The 27,542-nt window shown below is 41.2% G+C and overlaps 1 protein-coding gene across 5 annotated transcripts in view; it reads left to right on the forward strand.

Annotated features, from left to right (window-relative positions):
* Nucleotides 1-4,791: 4,791 nt before the first annotated feature.
* Nucleotides 4,792-27,542, forward strand: part of BCKDHB (branched chain keto acid dehydrogenase E1 subunit beta) — a 211,025-nt gene continuing 188,274 nt past the window's right edge. For 2 of the 5 annotated variants that reach the window (XR_011996924.1, XM_026007405.2), the window contains exons 1-3: nucleotides 4,798-5,047; nucleotides 16,563-16,640; nucleotides 18,104-18,172. Coding sequence is in view for 2 of the 5 variants with exons in the window: in XM_026007405.2 (XP_025863190.1) it covers nucleotides 4,867-5,047; nucleotides 16,563-16,640; nucleotides 18,104-18,172 (328 nt within the window). In the remaining 3 variants the exon portion in view is untranslated. Of the gene's footprint in view, nucleotides 5,048-16,562; nucleotides 16,641-18,103; nucleotides 18,173-27,542 lie in introns of all 5 variants that reach the window. The other 3 variants (XR_011996925.1, XR_011996928.1, XM_026007404.2) reach the window with 2 other exon arrangements.

Below are 27,542 nucleotides of genomic sequence, written 5' to 3' on the forward strand. Positions count from 1 at the left end.
TAACAATGCAGGTTTCTCCAGAAAGTTCATCAGAAGCATCCATTTAGCTTCTGTTCTGCCATTAAATCTCGGATTGTCATGGGTTGAACCATGCCTAGCCCCCAGAAGATACATTGAACCTAACCTCCAGTACCTAACACCTAGTACCTCGGAATGCTACCTTCTATGGAAAAAGAGTGGTTGTAGACCTAATTAGCTAAGATGAGATCATACTGGAGTAGGATGAACTCCTAATCCAATAAGACTAGATGTGTCCTTATAAGATTGCTGTGCAAAGATACCAGAGACAAGAAAGGAAAAACAGTGAGAACAACATCTTGTGAAGACAAAGGCAGAGATTGGATTTATGGAGCTGCAAGCCAAGGGACATCAAAGAATGCCGGTAAAACAGCGGAAGCTAGGAAGAGACAAGGAAGGATTCCCCTACAGCTTTCAGAGTAGGACTCTGCCAACACTTTCATCTTGGATTTCTAGCCCCAGACCTGTGGGACGATAAATTTCTGTACCCAGTTGGTAAGATTTGTTACAGCGGCCCTAGGAAATGAACACATTGGCTTTGACTAGATTTTGGATTTTCTTTTCAGAATGATCCTAGCAGGATTCTTCCATATGGTAGAATCAGCAAAGCAAGGAAAATCCTTCCATCTAAGGAGCTCTTCCAACTAAGTATCTCCAGTACTGAATTGAAACCAATTTCAAACAGAGTCTATGAACTAACCTACATGCTGTCAAACATATGCCGTAGGGGAATGAATCTCCTAAATCACATATTTAGGTGTACAAATATGAATTTTATTATTTTTCTATAACTTGATTTGTAAACAATGGCTTTGCTGAGATATAATTTATATGGTACTAAATCCACTCTGTGTATGATTCAGTGGTCTTCAGTACATTCATAAAATTGTGCGACCATCACCATTACTTAATTTTAGAATATTTTCATTACCTCAAAACAAACTCTATACTTAATAGCAACTACTCCTCCTTACCCCTTTTCCCTAGCCCCTGGCAACCATTAATCTACTGTCCGTTTTCATCAATTTGCCGATTCTGGACATTTCATATAAATGGAATTGTACACTATATGGTCTCTTGTGACTGGCCTCTTTCACTTAGTAATATGCATTTACAGTTCCTTCATTTCTTTTCATGACTTGATAGCTCATTTCTTTTTAGTGCCAAATACTATTCCATTGTCTGGATATACCACAGTTTATTTATCCAATCCAATTATTTATCCATGTACTGAAGCACATCTTGGTTTCTTTCAAATTTGGGGAATTATGAATCAAGCTGCAATAAACAGTTGTGGGCAGATTTTTGCAGGTGTAAATTTTCAACTCCTTTGGAAAAACAGCGAGGAGGGTGATTGCTGGATTGTATGACTAGAGTATGTTTAGTTTTGTAAGTTTCAAACTGTCTTCCAATGTGGCTGTACCATTTTGCATTCCCACCACCAATGGTTGAGTTCTTTGCTTATTTTTTAAATAGGTAATTTATCTTCTTATTATCAAGTTAAAAAATATTTTTAAAGTATATTCTAGATACAAATCCCTTATCATGCTGACTGCTGGGCCTTCTTAAATTCTCTGGACCTTAATGCCGTACCTGCATCTCTCTTGGCCATTTAAGAGAAACATTCTGTTGTTCCAAATGCCATGCCATGGTGGGGAGTTTGAGGACAGGGATACTCCTAGGTCTGTCTACCAAGAAAGACACCTACAGTTCTTTTTGTACTATGGCTCTGCCTCCATGGATGGTGGTAAAAACTGGCTCTTAAATTGGCATGCTATTTACAATATTTTGTTTAGGTCATGAATCTTGTCCCCTAAGCCAGTCAGGTTCTTGAGGTTTAATACTCAGAAACTAGTCTTTAAAACTCAAACTCTTTTCTCAAATTATTTTTTTTCTGCCAGCAGCATTACAACCTACTTTAAACATTCTAAAGCAAGAATTTGAGCCTTTGTCTACTTTGTATCCCTGATGTCTCCAGTTGAGTTTGAGTTTGAATGGGAACAGGGGTCAGGATATAGGATGTAATACTCTAAGATATTATGTTGCTATATATGATAAGCAACATATATGATATAGAATAAGGGTTTCCAAAAGCCAGCTGAGTTCAAACAGGTACAAGTTGTACAGGTACCGAAGCTCAACGACAGAAAATAAGCTAAAAGTCATTCTGAAGAATGAGAAGCAACTTCTCTTTGTATTCCCTCCAGTCACAGACTCTGAGGGTGGTCCATGAGGTTAAGATTGCAGAAATGCAATTAGAAGTCACTTAAGCTAAGAGGAGAATCTGTTTTAAGGTTATCATGGCCTCTCATAGTCTCAGAGAAACCCAGGACCTGAAAAGCACTGAGGCCTCAGAAACAAATAGAATCAGGAACTCAAATGCAGTCATAGTTTTCACCTTTTCTGGGCCATCAAATTTCTGAAAGCTCTCTATTTTTGCACCTCCTAGTGGCATTTAAAGATACCCTATCCTTTTTTTTTTTTTTTAACATTAAAAAAAAATATATTTATTTATTCCTGAGAGACACAGAGAGAAGTAGAGACATAGACTGAGGGAGAAGCAGGCTCCCCAGAGGGAGCCTGATGCAGGACTCTATTCCCCAGACCCGACTGGGATCACACCCTGAGCCAAAGGCAGACACTCAACCCCCGAGCTACCCAGGCATCCCAAAAAGATACTCTATCTTTCTAAATAATGCTTCCAAAATTCCCAGAAAAATGAGTTTCTCTACTTAATTTCAATGAAATATTGGCCAGGGTAGATCTCACTTTAATAATAAAGACATATTCATGGCTACCAGGCAGCTGGTGCTGTAGGGATAGGGAAAATGTCAAACCCCCTCCCCCCATAATAATTTGCTTGGCAGACAAATGTGTTAGATGTTCTCTTTGTTATTCCTGACTGTATGTAGTTTTAAGTCCACAGTTCTTAAATTAGCATATGAAGACCTTGAAAATCTCCTTCTAATTTATTTTTCTGACCCCTGTCAATCTCTACACTCCAAGTCTAGCAGCTACCAACCTGTTTTCTCTTCCTGGAATGCACCATGTTCTTTCTGGCCCTGTTAGCCTTTGTATTGTATGTTTTTTTCTTTGTCTAGAACAACTTCCCCTCTCTAGTTTGCCTGATAATTTCTGTTCATCTTTTAGGTCCAGCATCAGCATTACTTCTAGAAGCATTCTTGAATTCTAAAAACAGAGCTTACTGCTTTTTGTATGCTTAACTTTGTTCACAGTTCTAAAGTCCCTATTACACTGGATTGTAGTTGTTATGTAATTTGTCTCCTTTCTCTACCAACTAGAAATTCTATTATTATTATTATTATTATTATTATTATTATTATTATATTTAGAGAGGGAAGGAGGGGGAGGGGCAGAGAGAGGGAGGGGGGAGTGGCAGAGGGAAAGAAAAAGAATCTTAAGCAGGCTCCAGGCCCAGCGCAGAGCCCCTCGTGTATTCGGGAGTAGGAGTAGGAGTAGGAGTAGGAATAATGGATATAATTCTGGTTCTCTCCCTAGCAGTTTTAAATTTCTGTCTCAGTCCCAAACAGAAAACAGGCAGTTGGTGCATCTCCCGGCCTTTGTCTTCACCCCATATCTTCTCTCTCCTCCCTTGCCTCCCTTGTAAAACCAAACATAGGTTGTGAGGCCAAAAGTAACAGAAGAATATTCTTTTCCCCTTCTTCCTTCCGCTTCATTTTTCTTCCACCCCCTCTCCCAATTCTATTTTGGGCCTGCCCTTCCCCTCTCTCACCTTCCTCTGATGGAAACACTTTCACTTTTATCTCTGCCATATTTTACTGTGATTTTAATTTTTTTAATTAATTTTTTAAAAAAGAGTTTATTTGAGAGAGAGCGCTAGCGAGCAAGCACAGGAGCAGGGGAAGGCCCAGACGGAGAGGGAGAGGCAGGCTCCCCAGTGAGCAGGGAGCTAGATGTGGGGCTCAATTCCCGGACCCTCGGATTATGACCTGAGCCACCTAGGCGCCCCTTTACTGTCTTTTAATTTTTAAATTCATCAGCAGGGAAGGACTCTTTTTAAACATTTGGATTTTAAAGAAGAAAATTTGCAAAAATGATTATTATAAACGTAAATTAGCGATTGGAATCGTCCAGATTTCTAAGCTAGAGTAAGCCAGTCAGGTCATTTTCACTGCACTTGGGCAAAAATGCATCTGAATTCCTATTAAATAGATTTCCGGGATGAAATCTAAGTTTACCTCTCTAACTCTCCTCTAAGTCCTGAAAAACAAAATCAGAAAAAATGTATACGTGCTTCTTAAGCGGGGGAGGGGGGGGCTTTGAATAAAGAGCGGAAGCTTTGAGCCGTGATTCCCAGTTTTTTGAAATCCAAAACCAATAACCAATGCCAATCAGTAACCCTTTCCATCTTTTACTTATAAAATAATATAAAGGATAGGAGAGGATTGAAAAAAAAAAAAAAGGGTTGCAAGAAAGTATAAATCTCAAAATAAAAAGTTACGGAGGTAACAACGCTAAACGGCATCAGTAAAAGCAAATCCGGGACTAGCGTGTGAGGTTAGCGACCCACGTCCGCGCCGCGGGACCCCGCCGTGGCTTAGCGAAGGCCCCGCCTCCGGGAACCGTCTCTTTGGGGCTCACCTGCCGGCTCGCCCCGGCCCCTGCTCCTCTTCCGCATGCGCACTGCAGGCCCACGCCTCCGGCGTCCTCTCGTCGCCTTCCCCACCCCCGGATTCCTGATTCCGATTGGTCTGTTTCATGGGCCCACCTCTTGGACCCAACCAATGGGGAAGCCGCGTCGGTGCCCCGCCCCCTCTGCCGGCAGTGTGCGGCGGCGCAGCTTGCAAACCAGGGTTGCCAGTGGGGATGGCGGCGTTTGCGGCGACTGCGGGCCGGCTCGTGAGGCTGCGTGCGGCCGGGGCAGAAGGACAGTGGTGTCGGCTTCGAGGCGCGGGGCTGCAGCCAGCCTCGGCCGCTGGGGATGCGGCGCAGAGGCGGCATGTGGCTCACTTCACCTTCCAGCCCGACCCGGAGCCCCAGGAGTATGGTGAGCTAGGGGCTGCCCTGACTGCGCCCTTGCTACCCAGACCCCGGGCCTGCGGGGGTCTCGCAAGGAATACCACCCTGCTCGTGCGGCGGCGGGCGGCGGGCGGCGGGCGGCGGGCGGACCTCCTTGCTTCTTGATGTAATTCCTGTATTGCTTGCTTTCCGGAGCCTCCCTACTTTAGCGTCTGAGTGGTTTCTTCCCGGCTCTATTTTTGTGACTGTGCAACCCTCGAGAGGCAGCCCCTCGGCCCCCTCGAGATGGGTGAGAGGGCATACCGCGGTCTGGAAGGGCAGAGGGGTGGAGGGGTGGTGCCCAGGGAACGCCTCTTTTTCTCAGTTCTCCATCCTTACTTTCCCAGCTTTGGCCCTAGGTGTGTTGTCCCAGTTTGCCCCGAGCTAGGCCGTTAACCGCAGGCACCGGTATTTAAAAAGAGAATTATTTTTCATATTATCATCATCATTATTATTTTATTATTGCTTTGGCAGGGAAGAGGAAATGGAAGTGCAACGATTTTCCCAAGGTCACAGAACAGGTTATTCCAAGAGATGGGAAGGAATCCAGGTTTCTCATTTGAGCCTAGCAGTGGGCCTGGGCTGGGCTAGGCTGCCACTTAGCTAAGCAGGGGCTAATTAGTGAAGGTGAGGGGAAGAGGAAGCTGTCTAGTACTCTCATTGGTAGAAAGGTCACATAGCAAACTCCTCAGAGTATGACAATTGCATGACCTTTACCATTTTTTCTGCAAGTTGTGTGTAATCTCTGAAAGATCTAGTGTCTATTATCTGAACCTCAGAAATAATAAGAAAACATTTACCTTCTCCTTGTCTGATAACTTTTCACGTGCTAGAGCTGATATTTTTTGGAAGAGTGTCTTTACTTGTGGATAATAGGTATGAATATATAGTGAGTGCTTACCACAGGCAGGTACTATGCTGAAAAATTTACATTCATTATTTCATTTGATGCTTAGGACAACCTTTAGAGGTAGGTGAGCGATGTTAACTGAAGTCTTGAGATAGTTTGTCCAAGGCTTTACGGAAGGTAGTGACAGCTTCTGCTCTGGATTTTAATTATTCAGATTCTAAAGCTTCCATTCTAAATAATGTACTATAATGCATGTAGAAATAATTAACTAAGAGGTGTACCACTTTTGTGAAATAGTAGATACTATAAAGATGAATAGCAATTTCTTCTCAGCAACAGGATGAATCTTGAATTCTGTCTTCAAAGCAAAGAAACTTTAGCCTGATACTTGAGAAATAGAACACAGCTTTTCTTAATCCTCCCATGTCCCTTCCATAATTATGAAATTACTAAAATCCAGGTAGAATGATAATTAGTTTATATGTGTCTTCATCCTAAAAATAAAAATAAATGCACGTTACAGCTAGTTTGGGCAACAGAAAAAAGTAAGAAAAAGTGATTACACCATCCACTATTTGTAAATACTGCTAACATAATCCTTCCAGGTATTTCCTTTCAGTTTAGTGGAATTAAATTACTCCACTGATAAAAATCAGTGGAATTACATTTTCCTATAACTGTAGTTGTAATGCAGATACAATCTGCATTATTTAACAAGAAGCATTTTCCCATATGATTACATAGTTTTCGTAACCTTTAGAAAGCCACGTGTTCCATGGAGTAGAAACACTTGTTCCGTGATTAAGATCTTGGCCCTAGAATCAGATTGTCCTAGGTTTGATTTCAACCCTGCTACCTATGACTTTGAATTACCCACCATCCATTAGCCTCACTTTCTTTGTAAGTCAGGATTTTATAATAATATCTACTTCAAAGGATGTTATAAGGACTAAATATAGACAGTTGTGTACAATGTACTCAACCCGGTTTGCCTACTAAGAAGCACTCTAACTGGAAAGTTAATGATTGCTATTATGCTTTTGTTTTACACTTTTGCACTGTTACAAATAATAGGGATAGAAACATTTCATGTATCCTTTATGTATCTGAGATTATTTATTTATTTTTAATTTTTTAAAATTTATTTATTCATGAGAGACACACAGAGAGAGCCACCCAGGCGTCCTGACATTTTGGTTATTTTGACCCATGAAAGAGACTGCTTAAATAGAGGGGTGGTTCAAGGTCGACTTTGAGGAGGCACCATTTAAGCTTCACTATGAAGAATGACAAAGGAATTATCTCCAAGGCAAAATAGTGTTCTCCTAGAAGGAAAAAGGGCAAGCAGTGGTGAAATCTCTGAGGTGAGGTAAGCCTGTTCTGTGGTGCATGGGAAAGCAAAGCCATGGAAGTTGCGTAGAGGGAGGCAGGCAGCTCTCAGAAACCCAGGGTAGACTGAAGAGTCCTCTTTTTGTGAGGATGAAGGTCTTTCTTCCAGCATTAGAATTTGTAGAGAAGGAAACAGCATGAGTAAAGACATGCTAGAAAGCATAGGCTCTTATGAGGAATGAGAATTAGGTTTGGAGGAAAAAGAGGAAGGATAGAAAATCGAAGTTTGGAAAGCCTGAAAAAAGGTTGGGGGGTGGGGGACAAAAGATTGAATATATCCAGTGTAGCTTACACTGTGCTGCCTGCATTACATTTCAGGTTCAGGTTTTATTCTGTGGGCTGTGGAGGGCCATTGATGGTTTATAGGTAAGACAGTGACTTGAGATGTGCTTGGGCAATGTTATTAGGAGAGTTATAGAATTGATATGGCAAGGTAAGGAGGCAGAGAGGTCAGTCAGGTATTGTACTGCCCAGGCAAGAAGGTATAACTCTTTATTTATTTATTATTTTTTAAAGATTTATTTATTTATTCATTCAGAGAGAGAGAGAGAGAGAGAGAGAGAGAGAGAGGCAGAGGGAGAAGCAGGCTCCATGCAGGGAGCCCAACGTGGGACTCTATTTCGGGTCTCCAGGATCACGCCCTGGGCTGCAGGCAGCGCTAAACCGCTGCGCCACCGGGGCTGCCCAGGTAGAACTCTTTAAAGCTTGGGGAGTGTCAGTGTGAATGATTGTGTGTTTTGAAGGAATTGACTAGATTTGGTGCTGTTTTGCCTGTGGGGGCTAAAAGGGGAGGGGCAGAGATGACTTGACATTTAGCCTAGGAGGCAGAAAGGGTAGAGTGGTGGTATCACTGATACAAATGAGGAATGCTGAAAGAGAGACACATTTTTGGGGAGAGGATGACTTAGGTTTGGATGCATTGATTGGATGTCTTAGTACTTTTGGGCTGCTGTAAGAAAAATACCACAGACTCGTGGCATATAAACAACAGTAATTTATTTCTCACAGTTCTAGAGGCTGGGAAGTCCAAGGTCAAGGAATTGACAGATTCGGTGTCTGGTGAGGCCCTGCTTCCTGGTTCTTAGCCAGCTGTGTTCTCCCTGTGACCACACTTAGTGGAGGAAGTGAGGGTGTTCTGTGGGGTCTCTTTCTGTGAGGGCATGAATCCCATTCAGGAGGGCTCCACTTTTATGACCTATTCATGTTCGAAAGCCCCACCTCCAAGTGCCATCATATTGGGGATGAGGTTTCAACATATGAATTTTGGGGGACACACATTTATTCTATAGTATTGGAAGTGTTAGCAGAACATAGCATTATGAGGTAGGCTAGTCTGAGTGCTAGTCTGACACCAACACAACCATGTCAAAAGTTGGGAACCTTTGAGACTAGATAATTCTCTCCATGGTCTCTTTTCCCTGTCTTATGCAGAATTGCTCCAGTTCGTGGCCTTCCTGTTTTCTCTTCCTACTCTGTGTTTCCTTGTTCTTACTTTATCATTGCTTGTCCAGACCTTTCCATGGTACCCCACAGAATGATAATTGTGATGACCGCAGACACTTTTATCAGAGCTTACCAGGTACCAAACACTGTTCTGAGTGCCTTACATGTAGCAATTTTTAATCCTCATATAACAGTGCAATGATAGGGATCCTATTATCATCCACATTTTATGGTAAAGAAACTTAGCTGCAAAGAGGTTAAACTTCTATTTTTTTTTTTTTTTTTTTTTTTTAAGATTTTATTTAGTCGGGCAGCCTGGGTGGCTCAGTGGTTTAGCGCCACCTTCAGCCCATGGCCTGATCTTGGAGACCTGGGATCCAGTCCCACGTTGGGCTCCCTGCATGGAGACTGCTTCTCCCTCTGCCTGTGTCTCTGCCTCTCTCTCTCTCTCTCTGTGTCTCTCATGAATAAATAAATAAAATCTTAAATTTTTTTTTTTATTCATTTGAGAGACAGAGAGTGAACGATGGGGGTAGGGAGGCAAGGAGTGAGGAGCAGAGGGAAATGGACAAGCCGACTGCATGCCGATCACACATGTGGGGCTCTATTTCAGGACCCTGAGATCGTTACCTGAGCCAAAATCAAGAGTTCGTTGCTTAACTGTCTTAACCTAGGCGCCCCTGTACTTTTTGTCATTTAAATTTCCCCAAGTCACTCTATCTGTATGAGGTGAAGCCAGGCTTCATTTTTAGGTAGTCTGACTTGGTCTGCTCTGAGAGCAGAGGCTGGGCCCCTGTGCATACCACCACACACTGTTTTGCATTATTCATACATGCTTCAGTTTATTCACACAACATTTTGCCCCCTCTTAACTCCACCTCAAACCTGACTTTCCCCAAATTTGCTGCATCTTTTTTTTTTTTTTTAAAGATTTTATTTATTTATTCATGAAAGACAGAGAGAGAGAGAGAGAGAGAGAGGCAGAGACACAGGCAGAGGGAGAAGCAGGCTCCATGGGGGGAGCCCAACATGGGACTTGGTCCTGGGTCTTCAGGATCAGGCTCCGGGCTAAAGGAGGCGCTAAACCGCTGAGCCACCCGGGCTGCCCAAATTTGCTGCCTCTTTTGCATCTCATCTGAGCAGACTCCTAGCCTCCTTTTTTGTTGTAATTTACCCACCTTCAAGTTTATTTACTTATTGCCCAGGAATTTGATTCCTGGTTTTCTCGTCTCATCCCCTCCCCTTGTTTTGCCTTCCAGTGTACAATATATTGATTCAGTAATTCTGTATACTACTCGGTCTTCACCCAGATAAGTAGGCTCACGTTCTGTCATCATACAAGGTTATGACAACATGATTGCCCATATTCGTTTGCTCTGCTGTATTTTTCATCTCATCCCATTTTCACCAGCATTATGGGAGATGACAACATTGCAGAAACCATGTGACAAAGAAGCTGAGAGATGTGGTTCTTGAGGCAGAAGTGCTTGAATTTGAGGCCCCCTTTGCACTTAGCACTGTGAGATTGGCCAGGCTTATTTGTCTCCATGGCTGGGGGAACTTAGTGAGATAAGCCATGTAATTATGGTGCCTGGTACCAGTTGCACTAAGATTGGTGTCCCTAATTAGGGGGAACCATAGGTGACCAGCACAGAGTAGATGCTCGTACATATTGGATATTTGATGGTAATTATCTCACTGAAACCTCACGCCGGCCTTATACATTAGGTCTTATCCCTGTTTTATAGAAGAGGAAGTGGAATGTCAGTGGTGAAGTAACTTTCCCAAAGTCACACCTGGAATAAAGGACCCATCGGATGCCAGGCCAGGTTTGCATAATTATGTCGGTGTGTGTGCTGCCTTCGCTGCCCTGTATTGCTCTCCAAGAACACATCTGGGCCTCTCCCTGCCCCTGATTTTCAGCATTGTGTGTAGGTGTGGGTTTCTTTATTAATTCTATTAATCCTATTCTATTTTAATTTTCTCCTGGATGCCAAACTTTGTGCTAGGTGCTTAGCACAAAACACAAATGTGGATATGGACCCGTCTTAATGGAATTTGAAGTCTAGTTGGGAAGAGGGACAGAAAATAGCTAGCAGGGATGCCTAGGTGGCTCAGCGGTTGAGCATCTGCCTTCATGCCCAGAGTGTGATACTGGAGTTCTAGGATCTGGCTCCCTGCATGGAGAGTGCTTCTCTCTCTGCCTATCTCTCTCTCTCTCTCTCTCTCTCTCTCTCTCTCTGTGTCTCTCATGAATGAATAAATAAATCTTAAAAAAAGGGCAGCCCCGGTGGCACAGCAGTTTGGCGCCGCCTGCAGCGCAGGGTGTGATCCTGGAGACCTGGGATCGAGTCCCACGTCAGGCTCCCTGCATGGAGCCTGCTTCTCCCTCTGCCTGTGTCTCTGCCTCTCTCTCTCTCTCTCTCTCTCTCTCTGTCTCTCATGAATAAATAAATAAAATCTTAAAAAAAAATTTAAAAAAATAGCAAGCAAATGTGTACTGAAATCAGCCCCAATGGCAATAAATGACCTGTAGGACATGCTCAAGTGCTGGGAAAGAGAATAGAAACCTAGCAAGGCTCTTAAGAAGAGGTAGCATTTAACTAGGCTCTGAGGATCAGGAAGGAACATCTAAGAAGGTGTGAAGAGGGTGCCAGGCAGAGGATCCAGCATGCATGAAGGTCCTGATATAGCAGGGATCTTGGTTTGGTGGAATTGAGAGAAGTCTTAGGTGCTGAGCCTTGGGGGGCAGTGGTACAAAATAGGACTTTAGAGGTGGGCAGGGATGAGATCAAGCAGGGCTTTGTGGACATGGTGAGGAGTGGGGCTTTATTCCGGGTGCAGAGAACTTAGAAGGATTTTGAGCAGAGGAGTACCATAACATGCATTGCTCTTTAGGACTTATTGTAGTAGTGCTTTGATGAATGAGAAGTGAAGGAGTAGAAGAGAGGAGGTGGTACTATGGACTGGATGTATATGTCTCCCATGCGCCCCCCCCCCCACACTCATTCATATGTTGAAGCCCTAATTCCCAGTGTGTGGTTGTATTCAGAAATGGGGGTCACTGAGAGGTAATTAGGTCATGAGGCAGGAGCCTCGTGAATGGGATTAAAACCCTTTTATTTTTTTATTTTTTATTTTTTTTTAATTTTTATTTATTTATTCTTGAGAGACAGAGAGAGAGAGAGAGACAGAGAGATGCAGAGAGAGAGACAGGCAGAGACCCAGGCAGAGGGAGAAGCAGGCTCCGTGCAGGGAGCCCGACATGGGACTTGATCCCGGGTCTCCAGGATCAGGCCCTGGGCTGAAGGCAGGCGCCAAACCGCTGCGCCCCTGGGCTGCCCAAAACCCTTTTAAGAGACATAAGAGAGTCTCTACCATGTGAGGATACAGCAAGAAGATGGCTTTCTGCAAACTAGGAAGAGAGTCTTCATTAGGAACTCACCTTGGTCTTGGACTTCCCAACCTCCAGAAGAGTGAAAAAATATTTCTGTTGTTTAAGCCACTCAGTATGTGATGTATATAGCAGCGAGAGCTAAGGTAGGACATTAGGAGGTAGTTTTCAGGAGCAGGAAAGAAACGGTGAGTTCTGGAATTGGGACATCGTAGTACTAGATTTTAAGCTATATTTTGGAAGTGGGATTGGATGGATTGGATAGAAGAAATGAACAAAAGGAAGATATTCAAGGATGCTTCCCTGATTTCTGGTTTGGACACTTGAGTGGAGGATAGCGCTGTTTGCTGTTGGAAAAGACTGGTTTTGGGAGCAGATGTCAAGAGTTCAGTCGTGTGCCTCCTGAGTTAGAAAAGCCTGACACCCAAGTAGGGAACTGGTGACTGTTGGGTGTAAGCCTGGAGTTGAGAGGAGAGGTCTGGATTGGAGAAACCCATTTGGGAGTCACCAGCATTTGGAAGAATTTAAAAGCCACTTGGAGACTGAGTAGAGAAGTAGCCAGCCAAAGGAAGGGAAACAGCTGTAGCTCGTTATACCATGACAAAAGACACAAGGTGCTCCTAGGGAGACCCAGGGCTCCTAGCCACAGTCTATTGAGCTTTAAGGCTTTCTTAGGTCCTCTCAATTTTGGTCTTAGGTGACAGTCTCCTTGCCAACACCCCCCCTACACCCCCACCAACCACCCTCCTCCTTTACTGGCACCCTGAAGAGGCATTTGTGTTTATATAAATTTTAATATAAAATGTTCTGTCCCTCCTATTTGAATTCTCTGTGAAACTTTATGGGGTAGAGGTTGGGAAACCCCAGAGTAGGGATTAAAATGGGACAGAGGGGATCCCTGGGTGGCGCAGTGGTTTGGCGCCTGCCTTTGGCCCAGGGCGTGATCCTGGAGACCCGGGGTTGAATCCCACGTCGGGCTCCCGGTGCATGGAGCCTGCTTCTCCCTCTGCCTATGTCTCTGCCTCTCTCTCTCTCTCTCTCTCTGTGTGACTATCATAAAAAAATAAAAAAATAAAATAAAATGGGACAGAGGTACATATCTGGCACATATAAAGGGATTCCTGGAGAATGGGACATCTGTAGGGGTGGAAGAGGTTTTGTTGGGAGAAAATAGGTAGTTTCTTAGGCATCTTTCCATCTCACAGTGTGGTTAGTGCCAGATTATGCCACTAAAATCCTTCATTCATCATGTTTCAACAGGCATATACTGATTGTCCTGATTCTGTTAGGCACTAAATGCTGAACTTCCTCAGGAATATGACACAAAAATGCTATACTATACGAGTGTATTCCAAGCTCAAGAGGGCCACTGCTGGCTATGCTGGTAGAACCTTTGGTTTCTGAAAGCAGACCCTAACTTTCCATATCATAGCTGGGTTTTTTTTTATTTGTTCATGGTCTGACTACAAACACCCTGTCAACATGTCCTGCTGCTGACCTTATTTATTTCTAGACAACTGCTTCTGGGGCACCCATTTGCCCCTTTAGTCTCGAGACTCTAGTTCTGTGCAAGGCGTCTCCCTTCAATGCTTCTGCACACTAATAGTTACTCAGAGTAACTCAATAACACTTCTACTTCATTCCCCTTCCCCTGCAGAGTGACTCTGAGTTGTCACAGTGGTAGATATTTTTTCCTACTGTATTTCTTTCTCCTTAAGTGGTTGGTTAACACTGTGCTTTGTGTATTTTATCTTTATTGAATCAGCCTAATATATTTCTTTGTTCTGTCATTCATTCAACAAATATTTATCAAGCACTTACTACATGGAAGACATTGTTATAAACGCTAAGCATATACTTCTGATCAAAAGCAGGTAATTATCCCTGCCCTCTCAGGGCTTCTGTTCTATTGTGTTCCGTATATTCTGCAGACGCTCCATTATATGCCAATTTATCTTTGCAACAATGGTAATGGCCTGGTTTTTCACAGTGCTCTACTTAGGACAAGTTCAAGTGAGCAGCTCACTCCATCCATAAAGCTATGTTTTACCAATAGGTACCCATTAGCTTGTATCCCTGAAAGGGAAATTACACTGCTGTGTACATTTTTGTTTGTTATAACTTTTTATCTTGGAAAGAAGAGTTGTTTGGTTTTGAAATTTAGCAGCCGTTTATTAATACTGGTGATTGAATGATTTGGCAGTTTGTTTTTTTAAAAGATTTTATTTATTTATTTGACACAGAGCACAAGCAGGGGTAGAGAAAGGGGGAGAAGCAGGCTACCCACTGAAAAAGGAGCCTGATGTGGGGGCTCAATCCCAGGATCTCAGCCGAAAGTAGACACTTATCCAACCAAGCTGCCCAGGCACCTCTGATAGCAATGTTTAATAATTGTTTAGTGTTCATAGTTAGTTGTGCTATAGGTACATACTTTGTTATGAAGAAACATAGACTTATCTTATCAGTGGTCTTTAATAGAACCTGTAGGAGATAAGTAATTCTAAGGGAAATAAATATTTAAGATGATCTTACCTATGAATAATTTGTGATTTCTTCCTAACCCATTCACAGACTATCCTCCAACTTTAAAAGTAATTGAAAGTAGATGTTCCTCTTGCTCTGTTAAAAATTATTTGAATCTTTTAAAAGCATCTAGTAGGATAACAGTTAATCCAAACTCCTAAAAATTTCAATCTATTTGCAAAAGAGTATTCAGAAGTAGAAGTTTTTGTGCTTACATGGAAATAAAACCTTTATATAATCTTACGTGTAAATTATTCATATAAGAGAGTATATTCTTTGTAGGAAATTAAGCAGTACTTTCCAGATTTACTTGGTATGATTTTTTTTTTTTTTTTTAAGATTTTATTTATTCATGAGAGACAGAGGAGGCAGAGACATAGGCAGAGGGAGAAGCAGGCTTACTGTGGGGAGCCCGATGTGGGACTCAATCCTGGGACCCTGGATTCACGCATTGAGCCAAAGGCAGACGCTCAACCACTGAGCCATGCAGGCATCCTTTCAGGCCTTTATTTTTGGCGTAAAGGGCAGCAGGGCTGATCTGAATGGATATTGCCAAGACCCGAATCCCATACATTCAGCAGTGTGGAAGGGGTCAGAGCAGGTGGAGTCAGAAGGTCGAGTGTCAGTGGATAATGGAAGATGAGAGATGTCATAAATCAGAGCCTACTGTGAATCCAGGCTGAGCTTGGGACAAAGATAGGTCTCCAGGAAAAGGGCGAGTGACCAGTGGGTGTCACAGCCAGAGGTTTGATGGCAGCAATGACTGTTGTGAATCACACTGTCAGTTAGACCTTGGCTTTTGGGACACCCCAGGCTACTGAGGACCGACCACAGAAGTTAACTGGGACAGAAGTCAGGATAATTAGCAGGTATTCAAGGGATTTGCTACCAGCATGGCTGTGGGTTAAAGTGAACCCTAGTGCACAGATCAGGCAATAAAGTGAAGAAGGCATGTGGATCCGAGAAGATTCAGGCAAAACCCTTTCTCTGCTCCGAAGAGTGTGTTTGGAATGTGACTTCCAGTTCTGGGATATCTGTGGGCTCTGGGCAGCACCAAGACTTAAAGCTCAGAGTAATGATGTTTCTGAATTCTAACATTTGGCACTTTATTAAATAAAAATTTCTACCATTCCTAATACCAAGGTCAAGATGAAGGACATGGGCAAAGTCCAGATTCTAATAATAAATAGCTTATATTTATTCAGCACTCACTGTGTCAGGTACTTTTCTAAGTACTTTACATGTATTGTTCCATTTAGCCTTCCTATCAACCTATTTAGGGAGCCAGAGGTTGGCTTGCCGAGATCTAACTTGAGCAGTAATAAGATATGAGGAAGGACCAAGTCTGATGTGTCAAGGCATGGGATTATAGTACTCTCCAAACACCAGCAAGTTCTGAGTGCTAAAGTTTATCATTAGCCTTCCTCCCTCATTGTTTTATGACCCACCACCATTTGCTGTTACTGGCATATTACATGTACCTCGGGCCAGGTGTACTAGTTATGGCGTATATCCTTAGCCCCTGGCCACAGTGTCTTTCCAGACCACTTCCACTCTGCTGGTTCCCCTTCCTGACTTCCCATCACTTTTATCTATGCACATTTGGTGACTTGCTTCTATTCCTTTTTCCTTTTGTGTACTTGTTTTTTAATCTAATATGCGTAAATTTTGCTTCATCATCAAGCACAAAAGTCTATATGACTTCTGTATTTCCCCCAGAACCAGCATCATTATGAATAATACAATAAATTCACACACTATATTCTATATCTTCCTTTCTACTTTGATTTTAATGATGTTGTAATCAACTGTTAAGAAACTGTTTTTTTTTTATATATATATCTTACAATATAGGAAAAGTTACTTAAAAAAGTTTTGGTTTTTTTTTCTTTTTAATTTTCACAGGGCAAACTCAGAAAATGAATCTTTTCCAGGCGATAACAAGTGCCTTGGATAACTCATTGGCTAAAGATCCTACTGCAGGTAAATTTCCTTTGTGCTTGACTATGGTAGCATGTTAATTCAGAATTGCAATTTGCTGGAAATATTGAGTCTGAAGTTTAATGGTTAACATTACATATATCTGAAATTTTTTAAAAGGTCTGATATCACAAAAATATGGTATTAACACATTTCTAAAATCAATTCATTATGAATCAATTTTCATGTTTATCTCACATCATCAAGTCAGCTTTCTTCCATAGTATGTGTGATCCTGTTATTATCTTAATGCTTTTTGGATTAATGCCTACTAAGGACTTCTCTTCCTTCAGCATATAGAAAAAAAGTAGGAAGTACTGCTTCATTCAGATTTATAAATCTGTTTATGAAATGAAGATTTGATTCCATGCTTTCCTTTGAGATACATTGTCATTCCACCTACAAGATTTTTGGGAAATAACTTTAATGATCAAACTTGGTAAAATAAAGTTATTTATTATTGGTAGAAAAACAATTGTTCTGCTGCATGTTTTCTTTATTTGGTTGGCTTTACTTCATATATATATATGTATTGGTATATATAAATATATATATATTTTAGTGTATATATATATATATATACTATAGTATACTAATAGTATATATATATATATATAGTGTACCTGGGACTTCCACTTGAGAATCCTAGTTTTAAATCAAGTAAAGAATGGGTTGTGAGGAGGAACTGAAAGCTACACTTGTGGATGATGAGATCTTGCTTTGTTTGAATGCCATCTGAGAATAATTGATGTTGACGAGTAATTTAATTGTTTTTCTAAGGTCCATAAATCTGGTTAGGTGCATTAAGAGGACTAGAATTCAACTCTTTGAACACCCATTTTTATTGTCCTTGCTTCACTTCCCGCCATACTTGCCTCCTTTCACGGAATTTAAGTCCTTTTCCTACTTGTAACTGTTCTCTCACCTTGGAATGCTTTTCCTTCAGCCTTTCAGATTGTTTGTTGACTTTCAGTATATACCATGTAAAAAAGACCTGAGCCTGGAGTGTGAGGCATAGTTCTGCCTCTTACTTTCTAACTTGTCAAGTTACTTTATTACTTCTCTGGCCTCATTTTCTTCATGGGTAAGAACAAGAGGACCTTCTAGATCAGTGGCTTTTCATCAATCGGGGTGATTTTAATCCTCCTTCTTCCTCTTATGTTTAACAATGTCTGGAGACACTTTTGGCTGTCACAACTGTGTGTGTGTTGGGGAGGGGCAACTGTCAGCCACTGGGAGGAGACCAGGGATGCTGCCCTATGTCTACAATGCACAGAATAGGCTGCTACTACAAAAGAATTATCTAGTCCAAAATGTCAGTAATGTTGAAGTTTAGAAACCTTGGTTTAACCTTTGATCCATTTCTGTTTTCTGGTTTAAAATGTAAACATTGCAATTAATTTTCATTGTCAAGTATCACTTAGGGATTATTAAATAAAATCTGTTCTTTAAACATTGTTTTTCAGTAATATTTGGTGAAGATGTCGCCTTTGGTGGAGTCTTTAGATGTACTGTTGGCTTGCGAGACAAATATGGTAAGTTAACATAAAGATGCTAACTTTATATGAAGAGCATTTCTGTATAATTTTTCTTTAAATTTTCTGAAGATAAAAATATGCCTGTTACTTTATCTGCCATTTTCTTATCGTATAGATAGTTGTTGGTTTCTCATTTTGGTTTTGTTTTCTGTATCCACAGCCATCCACAGAATCCTATGGCCTACATTTCTCCAGATGTATTCTTTTTGCAGCATCCCTCTGATCTGGTTCAGATCACACATATTTTAGATGCCAAAATAATCTTCATCAAATGTATGGTTTTTCATGTGATTCAAATCCAGGAAGCTTTGATCTCTTAGTACTGCCTACCTTAGCCAATTTTGATTCCAGTGCCTCTAGTTCAAGATTCTACCCTATTGCTTTCTGTAAGGGATTTCATCTTTTATTGCCTGGGTTAGTTGGGGTTCTCCAGAGAATTAGAAGCGTTAGGAAATACATACCTGTATCTATGTATGTGTGTGCATACGTATGTGTGTTATATATGCATCTATATCTATTTGTAGTTATATGTATCTCTATATATGTGTGTGTGTCTATACCTATATCTATATTGAGAAAGAAAGATTTATTTTTTAAGGCATTGGCTCACACAATGAGGGGGCTGACAAGTCTGAAATCCATAGGGCAAGCCAGTAAGCTGGAGACTCAGGCAGGATTTCTGTGTTGTAGTCTTCAGGCTGAATTTCTTGTTTGGGAACCTATCTTTTTTCCTAAGGCCCTCAAATGATTGGGTGAAGGCCCTCCATATTATGAAGGGTCATCTGCTTTACTGAAAGTCTACTGACTTAAATGTTAATCACATCTAAAGAATACTTTCAGAGCAACATCTATACTGGTATTTGATCAAACAACCGGGTGCTATCACCTAGCCGAGTGGACACACAAAATCTACCATCCTCCCCGCCCCCAAAAGAAAAAATTACCATCCCATTATTCTTTTACATGGTTTACGTACTCTGATGTCTGTCTTCTGCTTGGCATGTGATTGATTTTTGCCTGTTGCTCTTACCTCATGTGACTCAGACCCCAGAGTGCATGCTGGCCCATCCTGACATCCTCCTTCAACTATATTTCAACTCCTTACTGTGAGGGGTGACTTTGAGGTGATTGACTTTTCGTTTCGTCTCTCAGTCTTAACTAAACTGTAAGTCAGCAAAGCACTTAAGTTTAGGGGAGGAGCTGACATCTGCTTTTCTGTTTACCTTTGCCACTGCTCTCTAAAGCTCATGGGTGCACTCAAGCGGGGTATCTTTCCGATTTTTTTTTTCTCTTCTTATTATTCCTTGTCCCACTCTTCTCTGAGATTATCTCATATTTGAATCCGAGACCCCCTGGCATGTTCCATCTCGCTTATCAGGAAGTTCTCTTCTCTTTTATAGCAGGTTCATTTTCCGAGTCCTGTCCCTCTGCTTTCTCCTGTTGATTTCTGCTTTCTCCTGTTGAGTTTGAGATAGTTGGGGCAATCTCAACTAGCTCACACTAGCTCAGTTAGTTCCAATCCAGCTAATTCAGATGCCTAAAAACTTTAGCTCTTTAAAAGAAATTTCAAAGTCTTTATGCATTTGATTTCAAAGCGATGCATATGCATTGAAGAAAATTTAGAAAATATAGAAAAACATAAAGGAGAAATATAAAATTGTCCATACTTCCAGAGATAATCTAGAGAAAACCATGGTACCCCTCTTGGTATACACACTTCTAGACCATATTTGAATATCTCTGAGTATATTTGCAATAGTAACTGATGTTAAACACAGAATCATACTTTTGTTTTTTTCTTAGGATTTTCAGCTCTGCTTACCTTGCCCACCCGTTCTTGCACATTGTCTACTCTATCCTTTGAAGCCCTTAGCATATATTTGTCAGAGTTGTTTTAAATCCCTGGCCTGGATAATTCTAGTCCCTGCCCTGTCTGGTTCTAATTGCTCTGTCTCTTCAAATTGTGATTTTGCCTTTTGGTATGCCTTGTAATTTTTTCTTGCTAGCTGGACATGATACACTGGGTAAAAGGAACTGCTGTGAATAGGCCTTTAGGAATGTGTTGGCGAAGTGTGTGGGGAAGGGAAGCATTCTGTAGTCTTGTGATTAGGTCTCAGTCCTTTATTGAGCCGATACCTCTGGACTGTGAACTACCCAGGTGTTTTTACTTCTCTCTCAAGTGGGACAGGATGGCTGGAGCTGCCTGGAGTTGGGCATCCTCCTTCCCCCAGGCCAATTACACTTGGACAATAAGTACCCAGCAGATGAGGCTCTGGTTAACTAGTTTCACCTGACATTAGGCTTTTTAAAGAAGGGCATGCTCTGGCGTATTTCAAAGTGGTTCCTTGTCTGCTTCTCCAGCTGGAAGCAAGAGGAGATTTTTCTTCCTTGTTTATCATAGGAACCTGGTCGACCTGGTGGTAAGCCTCACAAAATTGGGGAGGCCTTCTTATGACTCATTTCCCTGGCGTTTGTAACTCAGACTTATCCACATGGAGCCTCCAGCAATTTCTCAATCACAGTTCAAGTTCTCCTAGCCTGGTACCGGCGCTGACAATGGCTTTTTCCTCTCCAGTCTCTGTTCTGGTAAAGTGTAGATTCCCTGTATTCCTTCTGTCTGTCTCTTCAGTCTCAAGGACAGCAGTTTGCTCTGTGTACTCTCCTCTCGTATGGGTCCAAGAAGAGTTGTTGATTTTTCAGTCTGTTCAGCCTTTACTTGCTATTAGGACAGTGTGGAACTGGAAACCAGAGGTTCAGCTCCTCACATGTGGAACTGGAAACCAGAGGTCAAGTGGGGCTCACGTTACTTAGCCTCGTCCACATGTGGCGTGGCTGTGCTGCCGAGCAGCACACTGCCCTGGCTCTCCTGTCTCGCCTGCACCAGGGCGGTAGCATGCCCATTGCTTGTTTAAGCTGGCGAGTCTCCTTTTGGCTGACTGCCCGAGTTCTCATCCGTGGGCTCTTCAGCCTGTGCCCATTCTGTTGGGGACATTCCATCCCTGTCCTCTGCTCACACTGGAGGGACTTCTGAATTTCTAGATCCAGTTTAGACCTCTGACTTGAGCTTCTATCACAGCACATCTTCATATCCATGCTCCAGTCACTTCACACTCAGCATTTACAAACTCAGCTGAGTGCATTCTCTCCACCCAGCACATCCACAGCTCCCACTGCATTTTCTATCTCCGTGAATAGGCCACTATCCATCTGGCTACCTGAGCCAGAAACTGGGGCTCCTTTCTCATGCTTCACCATCATCCCAGTACCATCCCAGCACGTTCATCTTTACAGTTTGTCTCTAAAATGGCCTCTCCTTTCCATTCCCACTTCCCCAGTGTGCATTCAGATCCATAATCACCTTTGCTTGGACAGTTTCACCACTGTTCTTAGTAATCACCTTACCTCCACTGCTTACCTGGCTGCCAGTGTGATCATTCTAAAAGTCACCCTTGATGGGATACACAAGGGACTCTGAGATCGGCCCTCTGCCTACCTACCTGACCTCATTCACTTTATTCTTTACTAATATTGAATTGCTAGATGTTTTCCCTAAGCCTCTGCTTTTTCCTCCTCCCCTCTCTTCCTTTACACACACCATATGGATCTCTCTCATCTGATTCCTTGGTAAGCTCCACTTTACCTTCAGAAGGTTCCTCTGTAAAGCTCTTCCTGACCTTCCAAGAAGACCCAGGCACTAGTTTTCACTGTTCAGATTTTACATTTTTTACATATGGCAGGTTGCATTGTGATTGTCTGATCTCTGTACCAGACAACTTCTGCAAGGCAATAGATTTTTAAGTACTCTGTGCATCCCGAGCTCCTAATACAGCATCTGGCAGTACTTACTAGGTGGCTGTTGTTGAGTGAACTTACCCTTCACCCTCTCACCAAGAAAGTGGCCTCCTGCGTCAGAAAGGGGATTTCCTTATTGTCCTTTAATTGATGTTTGGTTGGTCTGATTTTTTTTCTTAAAGGTTAAAACAGGGAGACAGTCTCGCTTGAAAAAGTCCTCCACTCATTGAAGCACTTGCAGATTAGGTCTCTAGACAGGGGGCTGAGCTAATGAACCACTAGTTTTTAGTTTTATTGTCAGCTGCTGTGAATTTTTGTTTTTACAAGTGCTTTAGGACTATGGATTGAAGTTTTGAATAATTCCAGATTGGTCAATATGAACATTAAATCAACTTTCTCTAGTGAGAAGGAGTGAGGTTCAGTCTTCAGGAGTATAGAATAAAGGAAATGGTGAAGAGAAATATTAAAACTTTTTCCATATTTAAAAAAATAGCATGTATCTTTTAAAAATAATTCTCTGCCTTTTTGAATGCAGGCCAGAGATATTTAGCTGTACAGAAACATGCCCACTTAGTATTTTTTTGAAGTTAAAAGCACTTATATTTTAAAAGATAATATATCATTGAATATATGGCATTTAATGACCTAGTAAATAAAGAGCATCTTGCAAGGAATGGATTAGCCTTCTGGGGAGGAGCGGAGTGTTGAGAGATAACGGATCACAGTCAGTAGGTGGCAGCCTACACTTCGAAATGAGACTGTCCTGACTATCTTCGCCGGCTTGGTACCAATACTCCGCAACTGTGGGAAGCATTTTAAATCCCACCAGAAGGGAGAATTTGAAGAATTGCTGGTCACTGACCTAATATCGTGATGCTGAGTACTACTTAATATTAAAAAGAAGGAACTGTATAATTAGGGACCGTGCTGTTAAAAAAAAAAAAAAAAGAGAATGAGCTCTTTTGTACTCCAGATAATCCAGATGAGTGAGTGTAGCACCCCTAAAGCACTGTTCTCCTTCCTTGTCCTTTGATGGAACAAAATAATAAGTATGGCTTGAAAACTGAAAGTAGTCTAACCTTATTGACACATTGCACACCAAATATCAGCTTTAGCCTTTTTAAGCAAGGGATCCCTTGCTCCGGAGCAACAGTTGAAACTAGGTATATATCCTCGGGAAGCCCTGGGAAGGAGAGGGCAGTTCAAATGGTAATTGATTTTTTTTATTTTTATTTTTATTTTAGGAGACATGTAATTTTATGTTGAATACCACCCAACTTTTCATTTATATAATGAGATGGATTCCACAGGTCCTACAAAACCTGTCCACATTGTTGTCCTCTTTATATTGTCTGTGTGTTAGTCACATAAGGCATCGATATGTCAGGGTTAGTATATGTTTTGTTTTTTTGTTTATAAGATTTATTCATTCATTAGAGAAAGAGTGAGTGCAAGGAGGGGCAGAGGGAGAGAGAAACCCCAGCAGACTCCTTGCCGAGCATGTAGCCCGACCAGGGGCTCCAGCCCATGACATGTTTTATTTTACACTCTTCTATACTGATGTGGATGTTGCTGGGCTGTGGTTCATAAGGCTGTATTTTGGTCCACTTATCTGAAGAAACTTAGGTGAGAAAAGGAATAGCAGAGGACTTGCTGAATTAGTTTACAGGCCCAAACATCTGCCTTTTCATGGGATTTGATGTTTTTCCATTACTGTATTCATTCCTGTACACCACAACTGTGGCCTGTCTTAGCAGCTTGGGAAAACGAATATAACCGCCTGTTTGTTTTCTTATGTAAACATCATCGAAATTGTATAACCAGGCACTTCAGTACCCGGGATTCAGGAAGGGAAATAAGGGTGGGCGTGTGGAGAAGACACGTTCTCCTCTGTAATGTGCAGATATTTGGAACTTGATTTTCATTCAGCCTCCATGGCCTCATCAGTCAAGGAAAGGACTAGATGTTCCTCACAGACACATCCTTCTGTATTCTTTGTGTTTATGTCTTTTTTTTTTTTTTTTAAAGATTTATTCATGAGAAGCACAGAGAGAGGCAGAGACATAGGCAGAGGGAGAAGCAAGCTCCTGTGGGGAGCCTGATGTGGGCCTTGATCCCAGAACCTTGAGATCACAACCTGAGCCAATGGCAGACGCTCAACCACTGAGCCACCCAGGTGCCCCAGCTTGCGTCTCTTTTTTTGCTTGTCTCTTTTTAAAAAGAGGAGTGTATTGGCTTTACATTTCAATTTCCTTCATATTTAGAGGTTTTATGAATATAACAATTGTTCTGTCATTTCAGAATTGTGGGCACTTGAGACCCTTAATTTTCTCTCAAGAAGTCCCTTTTCCAGTATAAATTTTAAATTTGGGGGATGAAGGCAAAATCTTTTGACAAGTCTGCTACATTTTTATGTGAATTATGAAATTAACCTCTTCAACAGAAAAAAAAATACCTGCTGCAAAGAAGGGGCTTGTTGGGTGATCATTGTACTCCTGGATGTGTTGTCAGGAATGTCATTCAGTGAAAGGGGGCTTGGCTTCGAGGCAGTTGGAATCCATTTCAGTGAAAAGAAAAATCTTGGTAAAATAATGGCAATTCTTGAGGGAAATGAAATTCATGATTTTTTTTTTCCCTATGACGTATATACATTTATGACTTCACAGCAGATTGAATACCAGATATAAGCTGTAAGGGTTTAACTCCTGTGAATTTGGAGTAAAAACGGGTGTTAAGATGATGTAAACTTTTTTTTTTCCTAATGTGTTTATTAAAAAATATTTTAAAAGGATTGTTAGTAGCTTTGTCTTTCTTCCTAAAAGTCAGATGTTTTCAGTTGCTCCTCGTATTATAAGGCCCTTTGTTTTCTAGGAGTACACATGTGATAGAACTAGATGAAGAACATATTTAATGTACCCTTCTTGTTATCTCTTTTACCTCAGTGAAGTTCCTCAAAAATGGGATGAAAATATTATTGATATATACTTCATTTACATTCATTTCCCCTGTATATTGCTTTGATGTTCTTTTGCAAATTTTTGTTCTTAAAAGATTTTGGAATCTACTAAAATTAGAATTGGTATGATGTCACTGTATTTTAATTTCTCTAAAATCAAAGTGTGTATCCTTACAATTGGCATGTTGATCAGTGTCTCAATAACATTTAAGAAAATGAGATATAATATCTTTTGTAGGATATGAGAGAGAGAAATTGAGGATCTATCTAGCCCAGATAGATCCTCAATTGGGGGTGATTTTTTTCACTCCTGGGCCCAGGAGTCTAGGGACATTTTTGACTGTCACAGCTGGGGCTTGCCACTGGCATGTGATGGGTAGAGGTCAGGGATACTGATAATCGTCTCACTGTGCGCAGAGCCGGCCTTTTCCACCAAACCGTGAATTCTCTGGCCCAAAATGCCAGTAGCGCCAAGGTTGAGAATCCCTGATCTAGTCATCCATATAATATAGAAACTGATGTTCTGAGACATTAGATGTTACTGAGCTGTTCAGTGGTAAGTAGGTAAGCCAGATCCTGAGCTCAACATTCCTAAAAAACAGTTCTGAGCTTTTTGCACTACGTTGTTTTACCTTCTTAGTTATAAGTGAGCAACTCATATAAAGCATGAAAAGTATAAGGAATATATAAGGAATTTTAATGAACAGAGCTTAAGGGCTTTGATTATTCATGGAGTAGGAATAAGCCATTGGTAGTCATAAATAACCCCTATTAAAAAGTTCTTAAAAATTCTTCTTCTGATTCTTTTGTGAACATGTGTTTTTGATTAGTGTATTAAGTTCTGGGGTGGCAGCTGCTGCTTTGACTGTTTGTTTTTCCTTAGTTGATTAAACAATAAATGTTAGAGCTGCCAACAGGTGTTCTCTTTGACATTTTGAGCATCAGGGTGTAATGCCCTTAAGCCAGTTTTTCTCAACCTTATTTGACAATGGCAGACTTTTAAAATGATCAAGTGTGAGCACCAGCCGGGCTTAGCAGATAGGGTTGGACTAAAGTAGACCAGGAAAAGTGGGGTTATAGGTCATTTTTGCCAGAACATGAGTCCTATATTTTTTAAAACCTCACAATTAAGAATTAGAAAAATAAAACTATATTGAGAACGCTTTAAAGGGAGTAAAAGTTCTTTCATTTTATACTTGCACTAGCCAGTAAGACCTATATTTTATATCCTTAATATTATAGATGATGTTGCTAAGTTGGCTTGCTAAATCAGGTGCCAAGTTTTATGAATATCTTCTTCCAAAAGTGGTACTTTTAACAGTGGGAAGAAAACACACTTCAGTATTTAGCATTTTTTGAATTTGAGTTCATTAGATATTTTTAATTGTTTTACTTTGATCAGCTCATTTTCTAATTTTTACATATCAAAGCCAATGATTTTTTTTTTTTACTTATAATCAGAATTGCTTATTTGATTTAAATATAATTTTTGAATTATAACGCTTTTTAGTTCTCAGAAATTATCAGGGATAAAAGGGGATCAGCAGTATAATAAATTTCATATATAGTTTAGATTGCTGCATACCTGGGACTCCCTGGATCCTCCCATTCTATTTTGTTCATCTTAAGGAAACCTATCACAAAGCCCATTAAATTACAACTGAGAATGCTTTTCCTTTCCAGAAGTAGCATGTTCATTGATCATGGCAGTGATGTAGCAGCTTCATTTTGACGTTGCTCTCAGGTACTGAGCTGTTATTGTCACTTACCTGAGGTCATTTACCTGGCTCAAGAGGTTTACATCTAAGTACACATATTTACAGAACTATACAATCTTTACTTCAACTCGAACTTGGAATTCCACTGTTAAGTGACTTCATGGCAGTTAGAAATTCACATGACAATTAAATTCACCAGGAAAAATGATTTTCCAGTCAAATTGGGAGTAGCCAGTACAAACAGTGCTGCATGGAAGATAGCATTAATGTCATTCGACAGGTATTTGTTGAACGAAGACTTCTATGTAAAGTCAGAGAGGATTGTTGGAGCAAATGCTTTGTTTTCTGTTCCCGTTTAGTATAGATGAAATTTTGTGGTTGCTTTGATTGGCAGAGTGGATCAGTTAGGTAAAGGCTGGCAAATGTCATGTGCTAAGGAATCACTTGGGAAGCTTGTTGGACAAAAAGTTTTCAGTTTCCCAGTGAGCAGCTACACCCAAAGGCAGCTTTAGCAATGAAGTGCTTGACCTTCTCTGGTGGCACTCTGCCATCCATCTCCCCCGCCCGGGTCCTCTGGCCACCAGCCAGAAATGGTGGCATCAAGCCAACCTTAAATTAGCCAAAAGATTCTTTTTCTGTAGTTTTGGCTCCTGGACACTCAAGCATCTTTGGTAATAAGGGATTTCTCCCACTCTCAATTTCTGGGCAGGCTGCTGATTTAACCCTCGTGTTTTCCTCTTCTGGTCTCTGCCAGCTGGGAGTCCAGCAGAAACAAAGACCCTAGTTTCTAAGCCAGAAACACAAACACAGTATTACATTCTTAATTAATCAAGATCCTGTAGATGCTAAATTTGAGTATTTTGTTCTGGAAGAAGTAGAGTCTCCTTAGGATTCAAAAGGA

This window comes from Vulpes vulpes, chromosome 1 (assembly GCF_048418805.1).
Source record: "Vulpes vulpes isolate BD-2025 chromosome 1, VulVul3, whole genome shotgun sequence".
NCBI lineage: Eukaryota > Metazoa > Chordata > Mammalia > Carnivora > Canidae > Vulpes > Vulpes vulpes.